Here is a 17,221-nt window from a genome sequence, read left to right as displayed (position 1 = left end):
ACAACGTGAGTATCAGCATATTGAAAAGCATTACAGCTTTCCTCCCATCGCCTCACCTCCCCACCACAAATGTGATGTTGCACAGAGACAGAGATAAAATATGAGATCTGTAAGTAGTGTGAAACGAGGAAAGAAAAAATCAGTATATAATCTGAGAAAATGGTGTATAAGTGGGGTAAAACTATATAGTGAAAAGACGAAGCTCAACAGATACACTTTCTCAAGTTTAAGGAATTGTTTTTATAAATACAGTTAACCCTAAGATTGAAGTTCTTAAATCAATAAGTCAGTGTTCCTATGGAGTGAATGTTAAGTGTTATTACGTTCTGCAAGTGTTATCTTCAGTAAATATTAATAATATTCTAATGACAATAATATCCAGTATTACCTACATAAGTCTACATGCGTATATGTCTTCTACATTTAAATGAGACACTTATTTTTTTGCATTTAAGAGAACAATTTAGAATCCCTTTTACCGGAATCAGTGAAACTCTTATGAATTATTTGCATGATTCCTATGACAACCTCAGAGTGTGAAAGATGTTTTTCAATTCTCGAGAGAATCAAAACCTTCACTAGGAATACAATAAAGGAAGATAGGCTCAGTGCATTAGCCATGTGTTCTATTGAGAATACTCTACCACAGTCTACTATATACAGTCACGAAGCTTGAGTTTTGAGGGTGCTAGAAACAATAGACTGTGACGGTACTATTTTGCATTGCCTGTAATGAGGCGATATTAGTGATCCTAGTGGTGAGCAACTACCTAATGTTTGCATATTTACTACGTATTGAGCTTCGCGACTGTATATACTAGACTGTGACTCTACTATCCATTCCTGACTTCAATGAACATGTCATCAACCATTTTGCTGAACAAAATGAGAGGCAGATGGACTTCATCTACAAGCAAATTAATTAGGTAAGCTTAATTATTTTGGAATTTACTGTACTTTTATCATGTATTTTCTTGCTATTATTATTGTGCATAGAGTGTTAACATGTTTTAATTATGAAACTTAGAAATATCAACAACTACCTTTCCAATTTTAGAAGCCACGAGCAGTCACTGGTTAAAAATATTAAAATTTCGTATTTCATTAACAGTATCACTCCATTACGAAGATCTCTGATATCTAGTAAACTGTAAATTCCCTCTATTTATTAGATGTCGTAGCAGAAACCATTTATGTATTATTTGCAAAAGTCCCCTGCTGGTACCTATAACTAACATGTATCATAGTTATTTCCAATACACGTTTTAAGAAACTTGGCTCCAAAAGAGATGAAAATGATGTAGGTATCTCAGTACACTATTAAAATATTTTAGTAGTACAGGGCTACTACAAAAGAATCATTCACTTTCGAACTGCTATATTCTCCACAGTATTACTCGTACAACAATGAGTGGTACATCAAAAGAACCGGAAACGCACCTGGTTTGCATTGTGTACACCAGTTGGCAGCACGAGTGTAGTGCCTGTACAAAATGGTGACAAAACAACAAAAGAGTTTGTGTGTGTTGGAACATGCAAGATGTACATCTGTTGTAACAGTGCAACGCACATTCAAACGAGAATATGGACACGAACTGCCATGTAAACAGAGAATTTTGCGGTGGTATCGACAATTCAAGGGTGTGTTGGTGCAGATGACCAAGCTCTGTTCCCTTGGCCCCCCAGGTCACCAGACCTAATGCTATGTGACTTCTAACTTTGGGGGTACATTAAGGATAGCGTCTGCGTACCTTCACTGCCACAAACACTGGTACAGCTGAGGGAGCGCATCAATAATGCAGTAATGGCCATTGACAGGACAACACTACACAATGTGTGGAACAAACTGGACTACCACCTGTACATATGTCGTGTCATCCGCAGAACATTTGTAGAGTGTGGGAATAAATGTGTTGCGTGTACGGTTCTTTTGATGTATCACTCATTGTTGTACGAGTAATACTTTGGAAAATATAGCAGTTTGAAAACGAATGATTCTTTTGTAGTAGCCCTGTATATTGTTGAGGCTCCATTTTTCCAATTTAAATCTTTGCGACTTTGCTTCTGTGTTTCACTCATGTGTAATAGAAGTGTTTACAATTGATGGTACATTCTCGGAAAATTAGCCTGCTCCCCCTTTTCTCTGCTATACCTGTCCTGCTGTGTAGCCTCGGGCTTTCAAAATTTAGAACATTTGCAAAAAAAATATTACAAATAATTCTACAAGGGGTAGTCGTGAATGTGTAGAACTGGTGAGTTGTTAATATTTTGTATTTACACAGGCATTTCTCCTCGTTTATTGTGGAACATACTACATTCATCATAGCGCAGGCACAGTGCTGTGTTAAAGACAGGACAATGGAATAATGTGTGTCTGGCAAGCATGGAAAACGGACATGTATTGCAATCGTGAACAATGGAGAAAGTGCGAGCTGTTGTGCACTACAAATGGGCACATGGGACCCTTGGTAACGAAAACCATAGACATCTAGTTGAAGTGTGTGGTCCTGGCATCATGTCGACACAAATGTTGCGGCAATGGTGCCAGCAGTTATGAGACGAGCGTACGAATGTGTTGGATGATGCGAGACCTGGGTACCCAGCAAAAGTTATGGGAGATGAGACCATTAGCGGACGAGTTGACGAGTTCATTCAATGAGACAGGTGTGTGACAGTGGGTCATGTTCCCACTGAAGTCTGTATTGGCCATGCATCAGCCCACAAAATTATCGATGTTGACATTCTGCCGTACTGCAAAGTGTCATCACACACCAGACCACATGTCACAAAGAATGGAAACAAGCCTGCAGAATCTCTTGCACTACGAGATGGAAGGAAATGTGTTTCTGTTCTGAATGGTGACTGGAGACAAGAGCTGGATCCATCATTTCACCTCTGAGTCCAAAGCTGCCTCCATGACATGGAACAATGCAAAATTTCCCGTCCGAAAGAAGTTCAAGACAATTCTCTCAGCAGGCAACGTGCTTTTGACTATGTTTTGGGATTATTATGATGTACCGAAGTACATATGATATTTCCGTGCAGGAATTCTGCGTTCTATCCATCCATCATATGTTTCTGGACGCCTAAGGGGTTCTTTTGTTCGATTTTTTTGAAAAGAGAATAAGGGGAGAGAAGATCCATCAATGTCAAATGCTACCACGAGACAATGACATGACTAGAAAATGTCATTCAACGGAAGAAACCTGGCCTTCTCATAGCAGAAGTCATCCTTCTGCACAACATTGCGAGATCCCACATGGCAGCAGCAATGGTCAACCATATTGCCAACTTCGGTTGGGAGCACCTGGACAATGCCCCCTACCATCTCGACCTGGCACCCAACAATTTCCATTTCTTCCCTACGTTAAAGAGTACACTAGAAGGGCGCCATTTCACCACCAATAACGATGTTAAAGCAGGCATAGACACATTCGTCTGTATCAAGGGATTCTTCAAGCTCGTGCATCAATGTCGGTAGGGACAATGTAGATAAACAGAAGACTAGTGCCCCTCTTCCTGCCCACATAATTTTGTATCTCGTCTATAAATTTTCCTGAAGATAGTAGGCTAGAAAAACTTATTATCCGACTATCCCTTGTATATAACAACATTAGTCAACAGCCATTCCGTAACCAAAACTAAACCTTATGATATATGATTTTGATGCGCTGAATATGAATATAGCACACAGAAGTCTACATTGGACTCTGTTTTTGAGTCACAAACTACACATGAATGAAAACGAGTATAAAACTATATATTTTGTGCACGTCATTGAGCAACAAAAGTCGTCACTAATCGCAGAAGAAATAATGCCATTTGTCAGCAAAGGCTTATTCTGTCCTATGAACAAGTGCCCAGGTCAAAAACCCTTTCTGAATGACTGCTGAATTTTCGAGGAGGAGATAAAGATGGTACCTGAAGTTGTCACTCCATCTGTAGCAGTACAATCACAACAACCCACCCATCATCAACCAGTGAAAAAAATACTGTGGGGAAAGTGTGATTTATTAACTTCGAATTTAGAAGCAAATAAAATTAAGTACATAACATTGTTAGAGGTTGATATAGAGTTAACATTAAGGATAAACACACGAAATTATGGTAAGTTCAATAGTTGGCAAGGTCAAAACCAGTCATACTCATTATGTGGCAGCTGCATGCTGCTCTTGAAGTAATATTACTATTCCTTTTCTGAGATTTTTTTTTTTAATTTGTGTAATAATGTGTAACTGAAGAAAACTTCAGTGAAGGTGTTCATGTCCCATGTGCTTATTATATCTTGATATAATAATGGATTATAAACGTTTTTATCCTAATAGACATTACAATAGCGTGTATTCAAATGCTGTTACGAGTACCACTTGGACTGACTGGTTGAATTTTTTCCGAGGTTTTCCCCAACCGTAAGGCGAATGTCAGGTAATCTATGATAAATCCTCGGCCTCATCTCGCCAAATACCATCTCGCTATCACTAATATCATTGACACTAAATAACCTACCAGTTGATACAGTGTCGTTAAATAACGAACTAAAAAATTTCTGATAAGTGTTCGAAACATTTTTAATCAAGGATAGAAAAACTGAAAATATTAACAATGTCTGTAATAGCTCAACATAAAGTAAAGTATTTCACTGTACATAAAAACGAACTGACATCAAAAGCATTGAAATATGTAGCAGAAATTAAGACATATACAGATGCGGAGATTGTTAAGGAGTGCCTTCTAGCTGTATATGATGCTTTATTTTCTCAATTTCGAAATTCAAAACAGAATACAGGTGAAATAAAACTAATCAACCTGCTCGTATTGATATGATTTTACATAAGAGTAGTAGAGTCTGCCCTTCAACTTGAAAATATCAGTAATGTGTGTTACCTCTGTTCTTTTATATTGATATAATAATAATAATAATAATAATAATAATAATAATAATAATAATAATAATGATAATGATAATAATAATAATAGCAACAACGACAATAATAATAGTTAAAAATCGGCGCATTTTATTAACCTTCAATACTGTGAAATGCATTGTGGTTCTCGGCAAATTACTATTTCTCATTTTTGGCTCTCCTCTCATTTCTAGCGAGTACCACTGGTCTAAACTATCAGCAATTTGAATCAAATGATTTAGTGCGAGACAACATTTAGAAACAACAGGCCCAATTACATGCTTCAAGACAGTGAAACAGTGGCACTTCTTAGCCCCAGGTACAAGTGTTAATGTATGCAGAGATACTGTTGTCACGCCAGGAGAAGGCGGCTGAAGTACTTAGACGGGGCGGAGGGGAAACAGTCGCGCATGCGCACCGCGCTGTTCACTGCAATATTCCTGTTTCACAAACATCTACTGCACGTATATTTGAGAGTGTCTGCGGGTCTGTGAAATAATAGTGGCGTTTGGTTGTGTTTTATTTGTTTCAACAAGAATAGTTTCAATATATCGCAAGTCTTTAATAATAGGTTTTTTTCCTGGTGTTAATATAGTTGATTATAATACAGTTAGTGGAGTTTTTATTATTGTATAGTGGTAGTTTAGGATTACATAGCGGTTTATTAATTGCAAATAATTGTAAATATGTCGACAAAGAGGAAACAAGGACTGACAATCCATAGAGGAGAAAGAAATATTATTGCAAATGTGATAAAATCCTGTGATGAAGAAAAAGAACAACAATGTCTTAGCATTCCTGTTACGAAATCTGCAGAAAGGGCAAAAAAGTATTGTAATGTATCTATAAGAACGATACAGCGTATAAGGAAAGACTGCAAAGAAGAAGAAAGTGTTTTGTCGACACCTGGAAAGAAACGGAAACGTCCAGACTATCGGAACGCAAATGTAGATGACTTTGACCGGAGAGTGATAAAGGACATAATTGAGGATTTTTATCTGAACAAGAAAGTAGTACCAAGCTGCAAGAAACTTTTGCCTGTGTTAAAAGACAGAATTGATTTCAAATGGAAGGTGACAACATTACGACGAATACTAAAGGAAATGGGTTTCAGATGGAAGAAGTGTGCATCGAGACGAAAATTTTTAATTGAAAGGGAAAACATTGTAAATTGGAGGTGTAGATACCTACAGACAATTAGAAAGCTTAGGGAAGAGGGTAAACCAATCTTGTACCTGGACGAGACATGGGTAGACACCAATTTAACGTTTCGCAAGTGCTGGCAGCATAAAGACATTATGGGAGTTTTGACTACCGTTAATGCGTCTAACAGACTCAATGTTGTCCATCTGGGTGGGATTAATGGCTTTATTGAAGGATGCGAATTAGTATACAAGGCGGGGACAGCAACAGGCGACTATCATGGACAGATGAACTCTAACAATTTCGAAAAGTGGGTGATTGAAAAAGTTATTCCCAATCTGTCTACTCCATCTGTAATCGTCATGGACAATGCACCCTATCATGGAAAACAATTAGATAAGGTACCAACCAAATCAGCGGTAAAAAAAGAAATGTTGGACTACCTGCGAAGGCATGGAGTGCCATGTGAAGAAAATATGAGGAAGTTCACTCTTTTTTCGTTAATTGAACAAATTCGTCCTAAGCAAAAAGTGTACCAAATAGATACGATATTTGCAAATCATGGTCACACTGTCGTCAGGTTACCACCGTATATGTGTGACCTAAGCGCTATTGAATTAGCTTGGAGTAGTGTTAAGAACTATGTAAGGTCACATAACACAATGGGTGATATGTCACTGAGAAGACTGCAAGAACTTGTGCAAGATGGACTCAAATCTGTAACTAAAGAAGACTGGACTGGATACTGTAAACAAGTGAGTGATATTGAAAACTACTACTGGGAGAAAGATGCAATAATGGAGGACGTTATAGACGAGTTCATCATTAATGTTGGCGACGCGGACACCAGTGACGATGACAGCAGTGATGAGAGTGATGATGACAGCCATAACGACAGCAACACCGAAGATGAAGATGAAGAATCTTTTATGTCTGACTTCGTTCCCCTGCAGCCAGGTAAGTGGACTGACGTTTACAGGTCAGAGTGTAGCGTGAAGTTCCCCCGTCCCACCTATCCACTCCACCCGCCAACTCGTAGCGTGAAGACAGTAGTAATGAAGACTCTTTTTTTACGAAATGCAAAACTGATCGTGTCTTTGGAAAGATATAAGCAGGATTAATAGAAATAGTTATCATTATGAACCACAGGACTGGTGAATTTCTACAGACGAATGAAAATGTAGTTTGAAAGAAGTGCTTCTACAACACAGTAACAAGATGCCATCCATTCCTGTTGTAGACACTGTAGAAATGAAAGGGGAGGGGGAACTTGCTAAATATGGCCGTAATTTCCAATGCCACTAAATATGAGCAATATCAGTGAAATATTTGTTGCATCTTAAAAGTAGCTGTCTTCCTTCTTGGTTTGCAATGTGGATTTACTTAATATTGTTACTTCTTGTGTTAATCGAAAAGATGAGATACAAAAGCCACTATGAAAGAGGGCTGGGTCTAAACGAAATATTTATTTCTTTATGTCATAATTTATTTTTCTTATATAGGAAATTTATTAATGTTCTGCAGTAGATTTTTTTTAAGAGATACATTGACAATTGGTGAAAGAAATGAGAAAAATGTTCAATTGATTGACCCAGCTAATGTACTCCTACCATATTTGCATATAACATTAGATCTCTTTTATATATTTGTTAAAGCCTTAGATAGAAATCTGTATGCAGGTCTGCATCTAATTAAAATATTTCCAGACATCAGTGACAACAAGTTGAAGGAGGGAGTTTTATCTGGTCTGCAACCAGAAAGATATTAAAGAATAAGGCTTTGATGAAGAACTGAATAAACTAGAATTGCCTGCCTGGGAATCTTTGAAAGTGCTAACTGCAGGATTTCTTGGAAAAACAAAGGGCCCAATTTATGTATACTTGGTGAATGATCTTCTAGATAGCTATAAAAACTTGGCTTCATTTTCTGCATTTACAACTCGACATTTTCTCCGCAAATTTGGGTAGGTGATAAACAAGGAGAATGCCTGCATCAGGACACTACTACAAAGCAAAAACGTTAACAAGGACATTGGGACCCAGCCATGATAGGGAATCACTACTGGTTTCTCTGGGAAATGTCCAATTTGACCTACACGATAAAATAAACAAAAACACATTTCTGACGCTAAGTACAAACTTCATTTACTAGGAGTTCCTTGCACGTCTTACATATTGTATGTGTAAAATCATATTTATTTTATAGTTTTAAAATGAAATAACACATATTTTTGGAGATGAATTGTGTATCAGCATTGGTATATATACATACGCACATTACAACACTTTTTATCAGAATCTCAGAAATGTGACCCAATGGAGCAATTTGGGTATTTTCTTCTGTCCAACCACAATTCAGAGGTTCAAATTGAGCCTCAATCATGCATTTTAATAAAGTTTATTTTAAAAATGTAAATTTGTTGAGTAGTGTAATTACGCTTAGCCAACCATTTTTTTCAATAATTTTACAAAGAGACTCATCTCATTAAGCTATTGATTCTATGCAAACACATCGTCTAGGACTTTGAAGTGGATCGTCATTGAATGATTTTGATTTTAAATGAAGGCCCAGTAATTTTTTACTGAAAATTACTATATTTATGCTCGTAATTTCGTTATAAACTGACTCATAGGTATTGAAAATAAATAAAATACGTCAAATAATCTAAGATAAATCGCTGTACAGACAGGCATGCTAACATCCTGAAAGAATTCCAATCCTATTTTCTGGTATTAAGGATGAAAACGACTTTTTCCATGAAAATCTCGACATTGGCATTTGCAGCATAAAAGTACTTTCTTTAATGAGAAGAAAGAAATCATAAAAATGTTGCTCAGGAAATACATATATGTCACTACATAGCTTTGTAAGTTTAAAAAGATTCCACCCTTCCTCAGATATGTATCACTGAAAAAAAAATCTTTAAAGAGTTCTCTACACAACGAATTACGTGTAAAATTTTATTTTAGTAGGTTATTTCACTACGCTTTTCAACATTTTAAATTATTTAGCATCTGAATAAGATGAAGATGATAATTCAGGTGAAATGAGTCTGGAGTCCAGCACCTAAAGTTACCCAGCATTTGCTCGAGGGAAAACCCCGGAAAAAAACCTCAACCAGGTAACTTGCCCCAACTGGGAATCGAACATGGGCCACCTGGTTTTGCGGCCAGACGCGCTAACCATTACTCCACAGGTGTGGACTAGTTACTTGTAAATGGGAAAGAAAATTTAAAAGAAGATATTAATGGCATGTTTTTGTTTAATTAATAAATTGAGTTAGAAATAAGGATTTTAAAAACGTCAGAATATTTCACTCAACTTCCTTAAAAAAACAGGCAAAAAAAACGCGCGCACGCACGCACGCACGCACGCACGCACGCACACACACACACACACACACACGAGAGCATAAGCACTTATAATTAATAAAATAAATACTATAAAATTATTTATCCGTAGATTCCAAATAGATGAAAGGAAGGCAATGTTACAAAAGAAACTTAAAAATTTCGTGGGAGAAGTATTAAGTAATCTCATGAGAAATATTTTTCACGAGCAGAAATACAAAACATTCGTCATATTCTTATTTTTTCGTAACTTGTGCATTTAATCTATAAGGGTGCTATGCATAGACATTTCGCTAGCCCGCGCTATGAGCATGCTAACCTAGCCCCGGCTATCGACTGATTACTTGTACAGGATTCATATCATATCATACATCGCTAACACTGGTTTATGAATACGAAAAACGTCAGTTCGCTGCTCATCCACAGGAAGCCCGCGCTAAGAATGGCCCATAATGTCTCATTTCAGGAAGTAATTTAACATATACAGGGAGAAATAATTGTGCGACCCACAGAAGGTGGTAGAGGGGAGGAGGAATAGAAAGGGAGAAACACTACAAAAAGAAATCTCTAATATTTTGTAGTGTTTTACAGGCAGAAATATGCAATTTTTATTCTAACTAACTAGGACATTCGTATATATATACTTACTGGTTTCTTTCCGACGATTGTTGACTGAACTTTCATAACTTGCGTGACATGGTCAGACCCAGGTTTGAATTCATTGGCTTTCACTCTCTCATATATACCAACGAGTATATCACGGTCTATGTCTGCACCATCATCAATACCTAGAAGTAATATTCAAAAATATTCATTATCAATCAAGAGAAATAAATAGTTTAATTTCTATATAATAATAATAATAATAATAATAATAATAATAATAATAATAATAATAATAAAAAAGGAATCTACTGTTTTTCAAAGTGTGAGTTGCAAAAATATATCACGAAAAGAGGCATTGTAAACAAGTGAATTAATATACCACTGCATTTTCATTTATACCAAGCATTCAATTTAAAAGTGGACCTGTCACAGACAGCTACAGCATATGATGGAAATGATGTCTCTCCATTTCAATGCATTTTTCCACAACAATTTATTGTAGCCTGATTACTAATTATGATATATAGGCCTACATTACCTACTGGTACTACTATTATGTAAACGAGGAACTGAAATTTAAAATATAAATATGTCTATTGTAAAAGATAATTAGATGAATATAACAGCAGGGACGATTTATATACACTTGTTTATTATAGAGTTAAAAAAGAGAATTTCAAACTTAGCAAGTAAAGAAGTTTGAATGTTTAAAATAAATGCGATAGGGTGAGAACTTGCACTAAAACCAGAAGTAAGTGTAAGTTAAACCAACATAAGTTAAATAGTTATATGATAGAAAATTTGTCATTAAATTGTGTATTTATTGTGTATAATCACTATTTGTGCATGTATCAGTTTTAATATTAAGTTTATGTACTTTTGGACTATTAATAAATAATATTAATACTAATTACCTACTACTACAAACAAACTATACACGTAGTTATGTTATGTGCTCTTCAATGCGTGATCCCCTTTTAAACTGAACATATTGCAACAACAACAAAAAGATGCTCATTACAAAAAAAAACTGATTTTGTTTTAACTTTGTACAGAAACTAGTGCTTATAATAGCAATACTACGACCGAATATTAAAAGTTAGATTCATGTCTGAGATAAATATTAACACCGAAAGTAGTGAAGACAGAACTATGAAAGGTACTGTCTTAGAGGATACTATGTTGAATGATTAAGGGGAGAGGAAAGAAATATGTTCACTAAAAGTCTGGACAATTTCTATAGGCCTACATGTTTACAATTTAAAATTTATTTGGATTTTCCGTAAGTAAAGTATATAGGACTTCAGTAAGTCACCGTTGCATATATTCAGGACTGTGTTATGATAAGAGCATTCATTAATTTATGTTTTCACAGTTTTGACCCACTGTATTGGTTTATGGATATGACTCAATCTTAAAAAACAGACGTTTATTTTTACAGAATTCAAGCTAAGAGAGAGAGAGGAGTAAGACGACAATTATTTTGAGTTTGAAAAATATTTGTAATACTCCACACTCAATGGAGGCCATTATTTGAGTTGCAACCCAGCACAATAAGTTCAACACAAAAAATAGTACAGTGTATAATCTAGTAATTGTGTATTTGCAAGTTATTAAGTAAGCATAGTTAGTACCACATACGAAAAAAGGAATTAGTGAAATCATGTACCTTTGAAAATTAATAGTGAAAAAAGCACCACAATGTTAAGTAAGTTAATTTCCTCAATCAGTTAGTTTCATTTTAAGATCGTAAAATTAATCAAACACATTAGGAACAAGGAATTTAAAATTATATTCTCAATATAATATTAAGAGTATAGCTGACATTGTAATCTATATTGTGACTGAACCTTCACTTTATGAAGAACGTTCTGCAGTATTGAGGAGCAAAAATTTACGACCACAATACCAATATTTAATACATAACACAAGAGGAGCCATAAAAAGGGTTTGAAAATTACAGAGCACATCCCACATTTAGGAAGGAATATAATGGCATTTTCCAGTCACTTTTCTATAAACCTGAAATTTTAAATAAGCTGCACAGCTTTAAAAATGTATTAAAATCAGTCATGGGTTCGAATTTCGCCTAGCCATGGTTGTTTACCCATTATCAATATAATAGTCTATGTTTTCTTACTGCAGGTCCACCATCATGCATATTCCATGCCAGAGTCCCTTCGTTTATTGTCTAGTGTCAAGTAAATGTAAAAAAATTACCTAAAGTTAAATCCTGGCTGGGGTTACGAAAACCACATAAAATTATAGAATATATATGGATAGAATGGTAAGTAATTATATTTATTTTAGTTTCGGTTACTTATGCCGGAAATATGGAATTGGTAACAATCAAAACTATCATTCTTTAATATACTGCAATATTTTAGAATAATTAAATGTCACTATATAAACTATTTCACTACCGGTATATAAACTTTACTGCTAGTCACATGAATTGAATAAAATAAACACTGATATAATGTACGTACATCTGACCAAAAAAATCACAAATCCTACCACTATCAAACATCAGTTCTAAGGAAGATAATGGGAAGAGGAGAGAGAAAATAAAGTGGTGTGTAATCAGCTTCTAAAGGGGAGAGTTTTAGTGCAGTAGTGTTATCGAAGGGTTTTTTAGCCACTTTCATGGTGCAGTGTTATCAGGTTGGGTATTAAATTCTTACGCCAATATCACTGCACTGTTGAAGTCTACACTGCAAATTGTAGTGAACTTTTATCATTAGACTGTAACTCATGTTCTCTCTTACACGTTGAAACTTTCTCTTGTTGGTTAATTTTAAAGAACTAGATGTACAAAAAAAAAAAAACTGTCGTCTTCAGTGGTAGAGTTGTTACTATACTAGCTATTACATTCTAGTTTCATAGATAAGAACACAACCTAGGGTGGTGAATTTTTAACAGCAGTAAATACCTTACTATAACTTTCTCAATGTATAGTATATTTATAGTACGGCAAAGGACTTTGTCCTTAAGTGAGAGTGTTTCAAGACTATCATTTCAGGTAAAAAAATCCGTCTTATAGGTTACAAGTCCTTCCACCTCTAAAACGGAATTAAACTTTGAAATGCCAGAAGATTTCAGAACGATCTTATTTTACAAAATATGGATGCTTTGGAAAACAACAAGAAAGTGATCTCACACCTGGCAATAGTTGAAAGAAAATACAGAGGAATTCCATTGTTTCTGAACAAATTTTTCAAGAACACAAAATATGTTCTCAGAATTTCACGCAAGCTGACATTTATATATGGATCTGTGTATTTGAAAATATTCTGACAGCATGTAGAACAATTTAGATTAGCCCTGGTAGACCAAAATCCGTAGAACAATGTATATGCTGCAATATTTTTTACAAGAAATTCGGGAAATATGTAAAAATTCCAAATATGGAACACAGTTCCAAAATTGCTGTGAGGTAACTGCAAATAAGCTACTCACCATTATAGAATTTTTAGATATAGTTCTTACCAATACCAATTTCTGGCTATGAGATTATCTGAAATAAGAGTTTTCTTTGTAGTCCTAATACTGAAAAATGAAGAGATCAGTTGGTCAGAAGTTCAATATCAATTCGGAGAATTTTCTTCTGAATGCTGTACTGACGAGATAATGACAGAAGAACAAAATAGTGACCATAGATTTATTTCACAATTACCTTGTCACTACTCTTTTATGAACAGATTTGGTGTCCTGACGTTTAAATAACCCCATATATAGAAACAACACATACATATCCGTTAGATCATCAGTTCATGGATAGGAAGCTTAATGTGAATGTGAAATAATCTCTCTTCTTGGTCAATGTAGTGATGCAATGCATGGAGAGTATGAGTTCAAAGCAATATGCTATCTGATTATAACTACAAATTTTCGGTACATACCAGTACTTAGTATTATTTTGTATTAAAATGTCTATGTGAACATTAAATTCATTAAATATGACATTTGTAAGTCTATGTTAAACATATTTTCTGTTTTCTGTTAGGAGCAACTTGACAAAAGCATTATCATTTGACAAACAATGTCATTGAAGGGTACATGGGGAATATGGGGCTGATTGCATTCGCTCACTCCCTCCTACCCTTGAAAACTGCGATGTTAACGCCATTAGTGACTTAAGATGAACACTTTCAGTTTAATTTAAGAAAAAAAATCAGTACCATAGTATACGAAAAATATGCATTTCAAATATTTCTGTGTATGATTCAATAATAGCATTTCTTTTTTTACAAAAATGCTTCCCCTAAAATTTGGAAAATATTGACGAGTCCCTTCTTCTCTTGTACTCTTCATTTTATGTAGTCTTCATGAAATTAAGAAATATTTACTATACTAATTTCCACAATATGAGGCGACTAAACAGGAAGTGACATCATGTTGCTGTCAGTACAGTTTCATTTGCCACATAGTCGTGGCATAAGTTCAAATTGAGTTAAGCACTTTGCAGTTTTCACCAGAATATTTAAAGTTCGCATATGACGGAGTATTTGAAATGCTTAAAATTTACAATTTTACATTCGCAATAACAACTGCAATGGTACAGCAAAAAACCACAGAAACAAGTACATATAACGCACGTGACCTGATTTCATAAGTATGGCATCAATGTCCTGTTAAACAGAGAACATCGCACCATGCTTAGTTGGCATTGTATTGCCAGTTTGTCGTTAGTAGACGAATTTTTGCATTATAAACTTCAGTGGAAAGTCACGTTCTCACTCAATGTGGCAATGCCGTACAAGCTACCCCTCTAACCCACACTCAACCCTCACTTATAGAACTACTTCCTATTTCGTCGCTTTAAAACATGGAAACTAGTATATATATACATTAAAATTTTCAGACTGACTGGATTTAAAACGTCGTTGATTTCATCATCAGACTAGCATCATCCAACTTTCTCTTTTTTCATGTATTATTCTGGAATAGTCACTAACGTTAGATCTTCCCCAGTTCGCCATTAATTACCATTTCACGTTTTACTCAAATGTAGGTTAACTGCAGCTGTTAGCAAACTGTCATAAAAAGATCGAATCGGATATTCAAGCCTTAGAATTTATTCTCATCTGCAACAAATACAGGCTTTTATATTTAATCATGCAGTATAATAAGAAATAAATTTATGCACTTATTGTTCAGGAACAGACATAGACAGACAGAAAGAACGAAGATCAACTGCAAGAAATGTCAGCTCACGATTATATTGTTAATTAAAACTTTCTGCAATTTATAAATTTAACGTTAGTAGAATGACTCAAATTCTGAAGGCTGATTTTGAAACTTTTTCATTATATATGTTCGATATAAGAAATAGTCACAATTTGGTGTTCCCAACATGAATCACTGCCTCCACCACAAGTCTGAGAAAGGCAAGAAAAGGGACAGGTCAAATATACCAGCATTAGCAACCTCTAGCACCATAACTGACCCACACTAAAAGTAGGAAGTGTGCCTCAAACGGTATTTCCTGTGTGACTGATCTGACTTGAAGTTATTCTGGAAATGGTAATAAGAGAAGTTCTTGTTCTTATCCAGAAAACAGCCAAAACTTCATTTTATGAAGTTCAATTGAACTCAGCCAGCTGGAAAATATCCTGGGCTATATTTTAATTTTCCAAGGATATTTGGCAGTGTAATTACATTTTAGGTGAAGAAAACATAAAATAAAGAAAAGCTGAAGGACCAATCATTTAATTTTCCTCCAACTGTAACACACAAATTCTTGGTTTTTCAAAAGGAGTGAAAGTTACGTTATTTTCTCGTTATAATTCTGTGTTTTAGTTATCAAAGAAAAGAGAACCAGATAAAGAAAAACAAAAAGGAAAACATGCAGAAGGAGAGAAGGAGAAATTATTTAGAAAACAAAGGACGAACTGCTTAATTAAAAATGGCAACAAAAAAAATATTTTAGAAGTGGATAAGATACAAGAACTTGTGTTCAAAAATGACACTAGATAAATTGTTTATTTTGAATGTATGAATAAGGAAATATATTCAAAGTGTAAAACTTTTGAGTATCGTACCAATAATTACACAATATTGAAGTTCAGATCAAAATAAATTCTAATTACTTCAGTTGTAAGTTATAGTTTCAGATAAAAGTGAACACTGTTTTAAAATGTTAATCCTATTAATACAATGTAGATACTGATACGTGAAAAATTTTACACCTAGTTCAAAATATGGGAAAGTAATTTACTTCTCCACATTATATTAGTAATGAAAATGTTACTTCTATTAAATTGTTGACATGCAAGTTTATACAGAATTTGTTCAACATCTAATAAACAAAATGGGAGAATAGCATTTTTGTCTAGTGTCAGTTTTACTTCAATATAAATTGTTTAAAGCAGCAAAGTTAAACAATGGTGGCATATAGAAACTAATAATTTAAAAAATCCTATTTTAAAATGCTAACAAAAGTGTCGCATATGAACTATACCTCTAGAAGGAAAAAGTAATTTCCCAGTAACAGAAAATATATATAGGTTATATAAAAATATTTTATTAACAAATTATTGTTTAAGAAAAAAAATTGTAGATAAAATAGTTCTAAAGACGAAATTAAGATATACATATTCCATTATAGTAACTCCTATTAAACAATATATAGGTGGGTATTTCCTGCCAAAAATAAGAACATAAAATATATTATAAACTTGTCAAAAAAAATAACACAGATAATCTAAAACACACAAAATTTCACTGCTCACCTCGAAGGTTTTTAATAAAATCTTCCAATTTCATACGTCTTTCAGGCTTTAAGTTTGGAGTATGCAGGTCTGTATTAAGCATGATAATAGCAAAGGCCAGAACGAAGACTGTATCTGGACTGCGAAACCCAGCAACTACATCTCGATCACATTGACAGTAACGCTGACCAAATACTTCCATTAACCTCTCAATCTTCTGTGCCTCTCCTGGCATCCGAAAATAGGTCTGGAACTTTCGTAGTGCAACATCCACTTGCATTCCTGATAAGTCCAATTCCTGGGAAAAACATCTGTCGAAATAAAATGCATTATTCACCAAGCATTGCAACATATCAAGAAATATGAACTGGGAAGAATACACAGCTCACAATTTGTATTGTACACACTAACGATTACAATAATAATGAAAATGTACTGTTAAATACCATTAATAAAACTGGTGAATGAATGAAATTGGTTCATAACAAATGAGCTGGTCTAAAGT

The 17,221-nt window shown here is 34.6% G+C and overlaps 1 protein-coding gene across 14 annotated transcripts in view; it reads right to left on the bottom strand.

The window, feature by feature from the left end:
* The window catches only part of siz (Brefeldin-resistant Arf-GEF family protein schizo), a 177,563-nt gene that overhangs the window by 22,287 nt on the left and 138,055 nt on the right, over positions 1-17,221 (bottom strand). For all 14 annotated transcript variants that reach the window (XM_069837699.1, XM_069837704.1, XM_069837700.1 and 11 more), the window contains 2 exons: positions 16,738-17,027; positions 10,046-10,185 (listed from right to left, as the gene is read on the bottom strand). In XM_069837699.1, the coding sequence (XP_069693800.1) occupies positions 10,046-10,185; positions 16,738-17,027 (430 nt within the window). The remainder of the gene's footprint in view (positions 1-10,045; positions 10,186-16,737; positions 17,028-17,221) is intronic.

The sequence above is a fragment of the Periplaneta americana genome, chromosome 10 (assembly GCF_040183065.1).
Source record: "Periplaneta americana isolate PAMFEO1 chromosome 10, P.americana_PAMFEO1_priV1, whole genome shotgun sequence".
Lineage (NCBI taxonomy): Eukaryota > Metazoa > Arthropoda > Insecta > Blattodea > Blattidae > Periplaneta > Periplaneta americana.
Note: the sequence above shows the minus strand (reverse complement) of the source record. Positions and strands in the feature narration are given on the sequence as shown.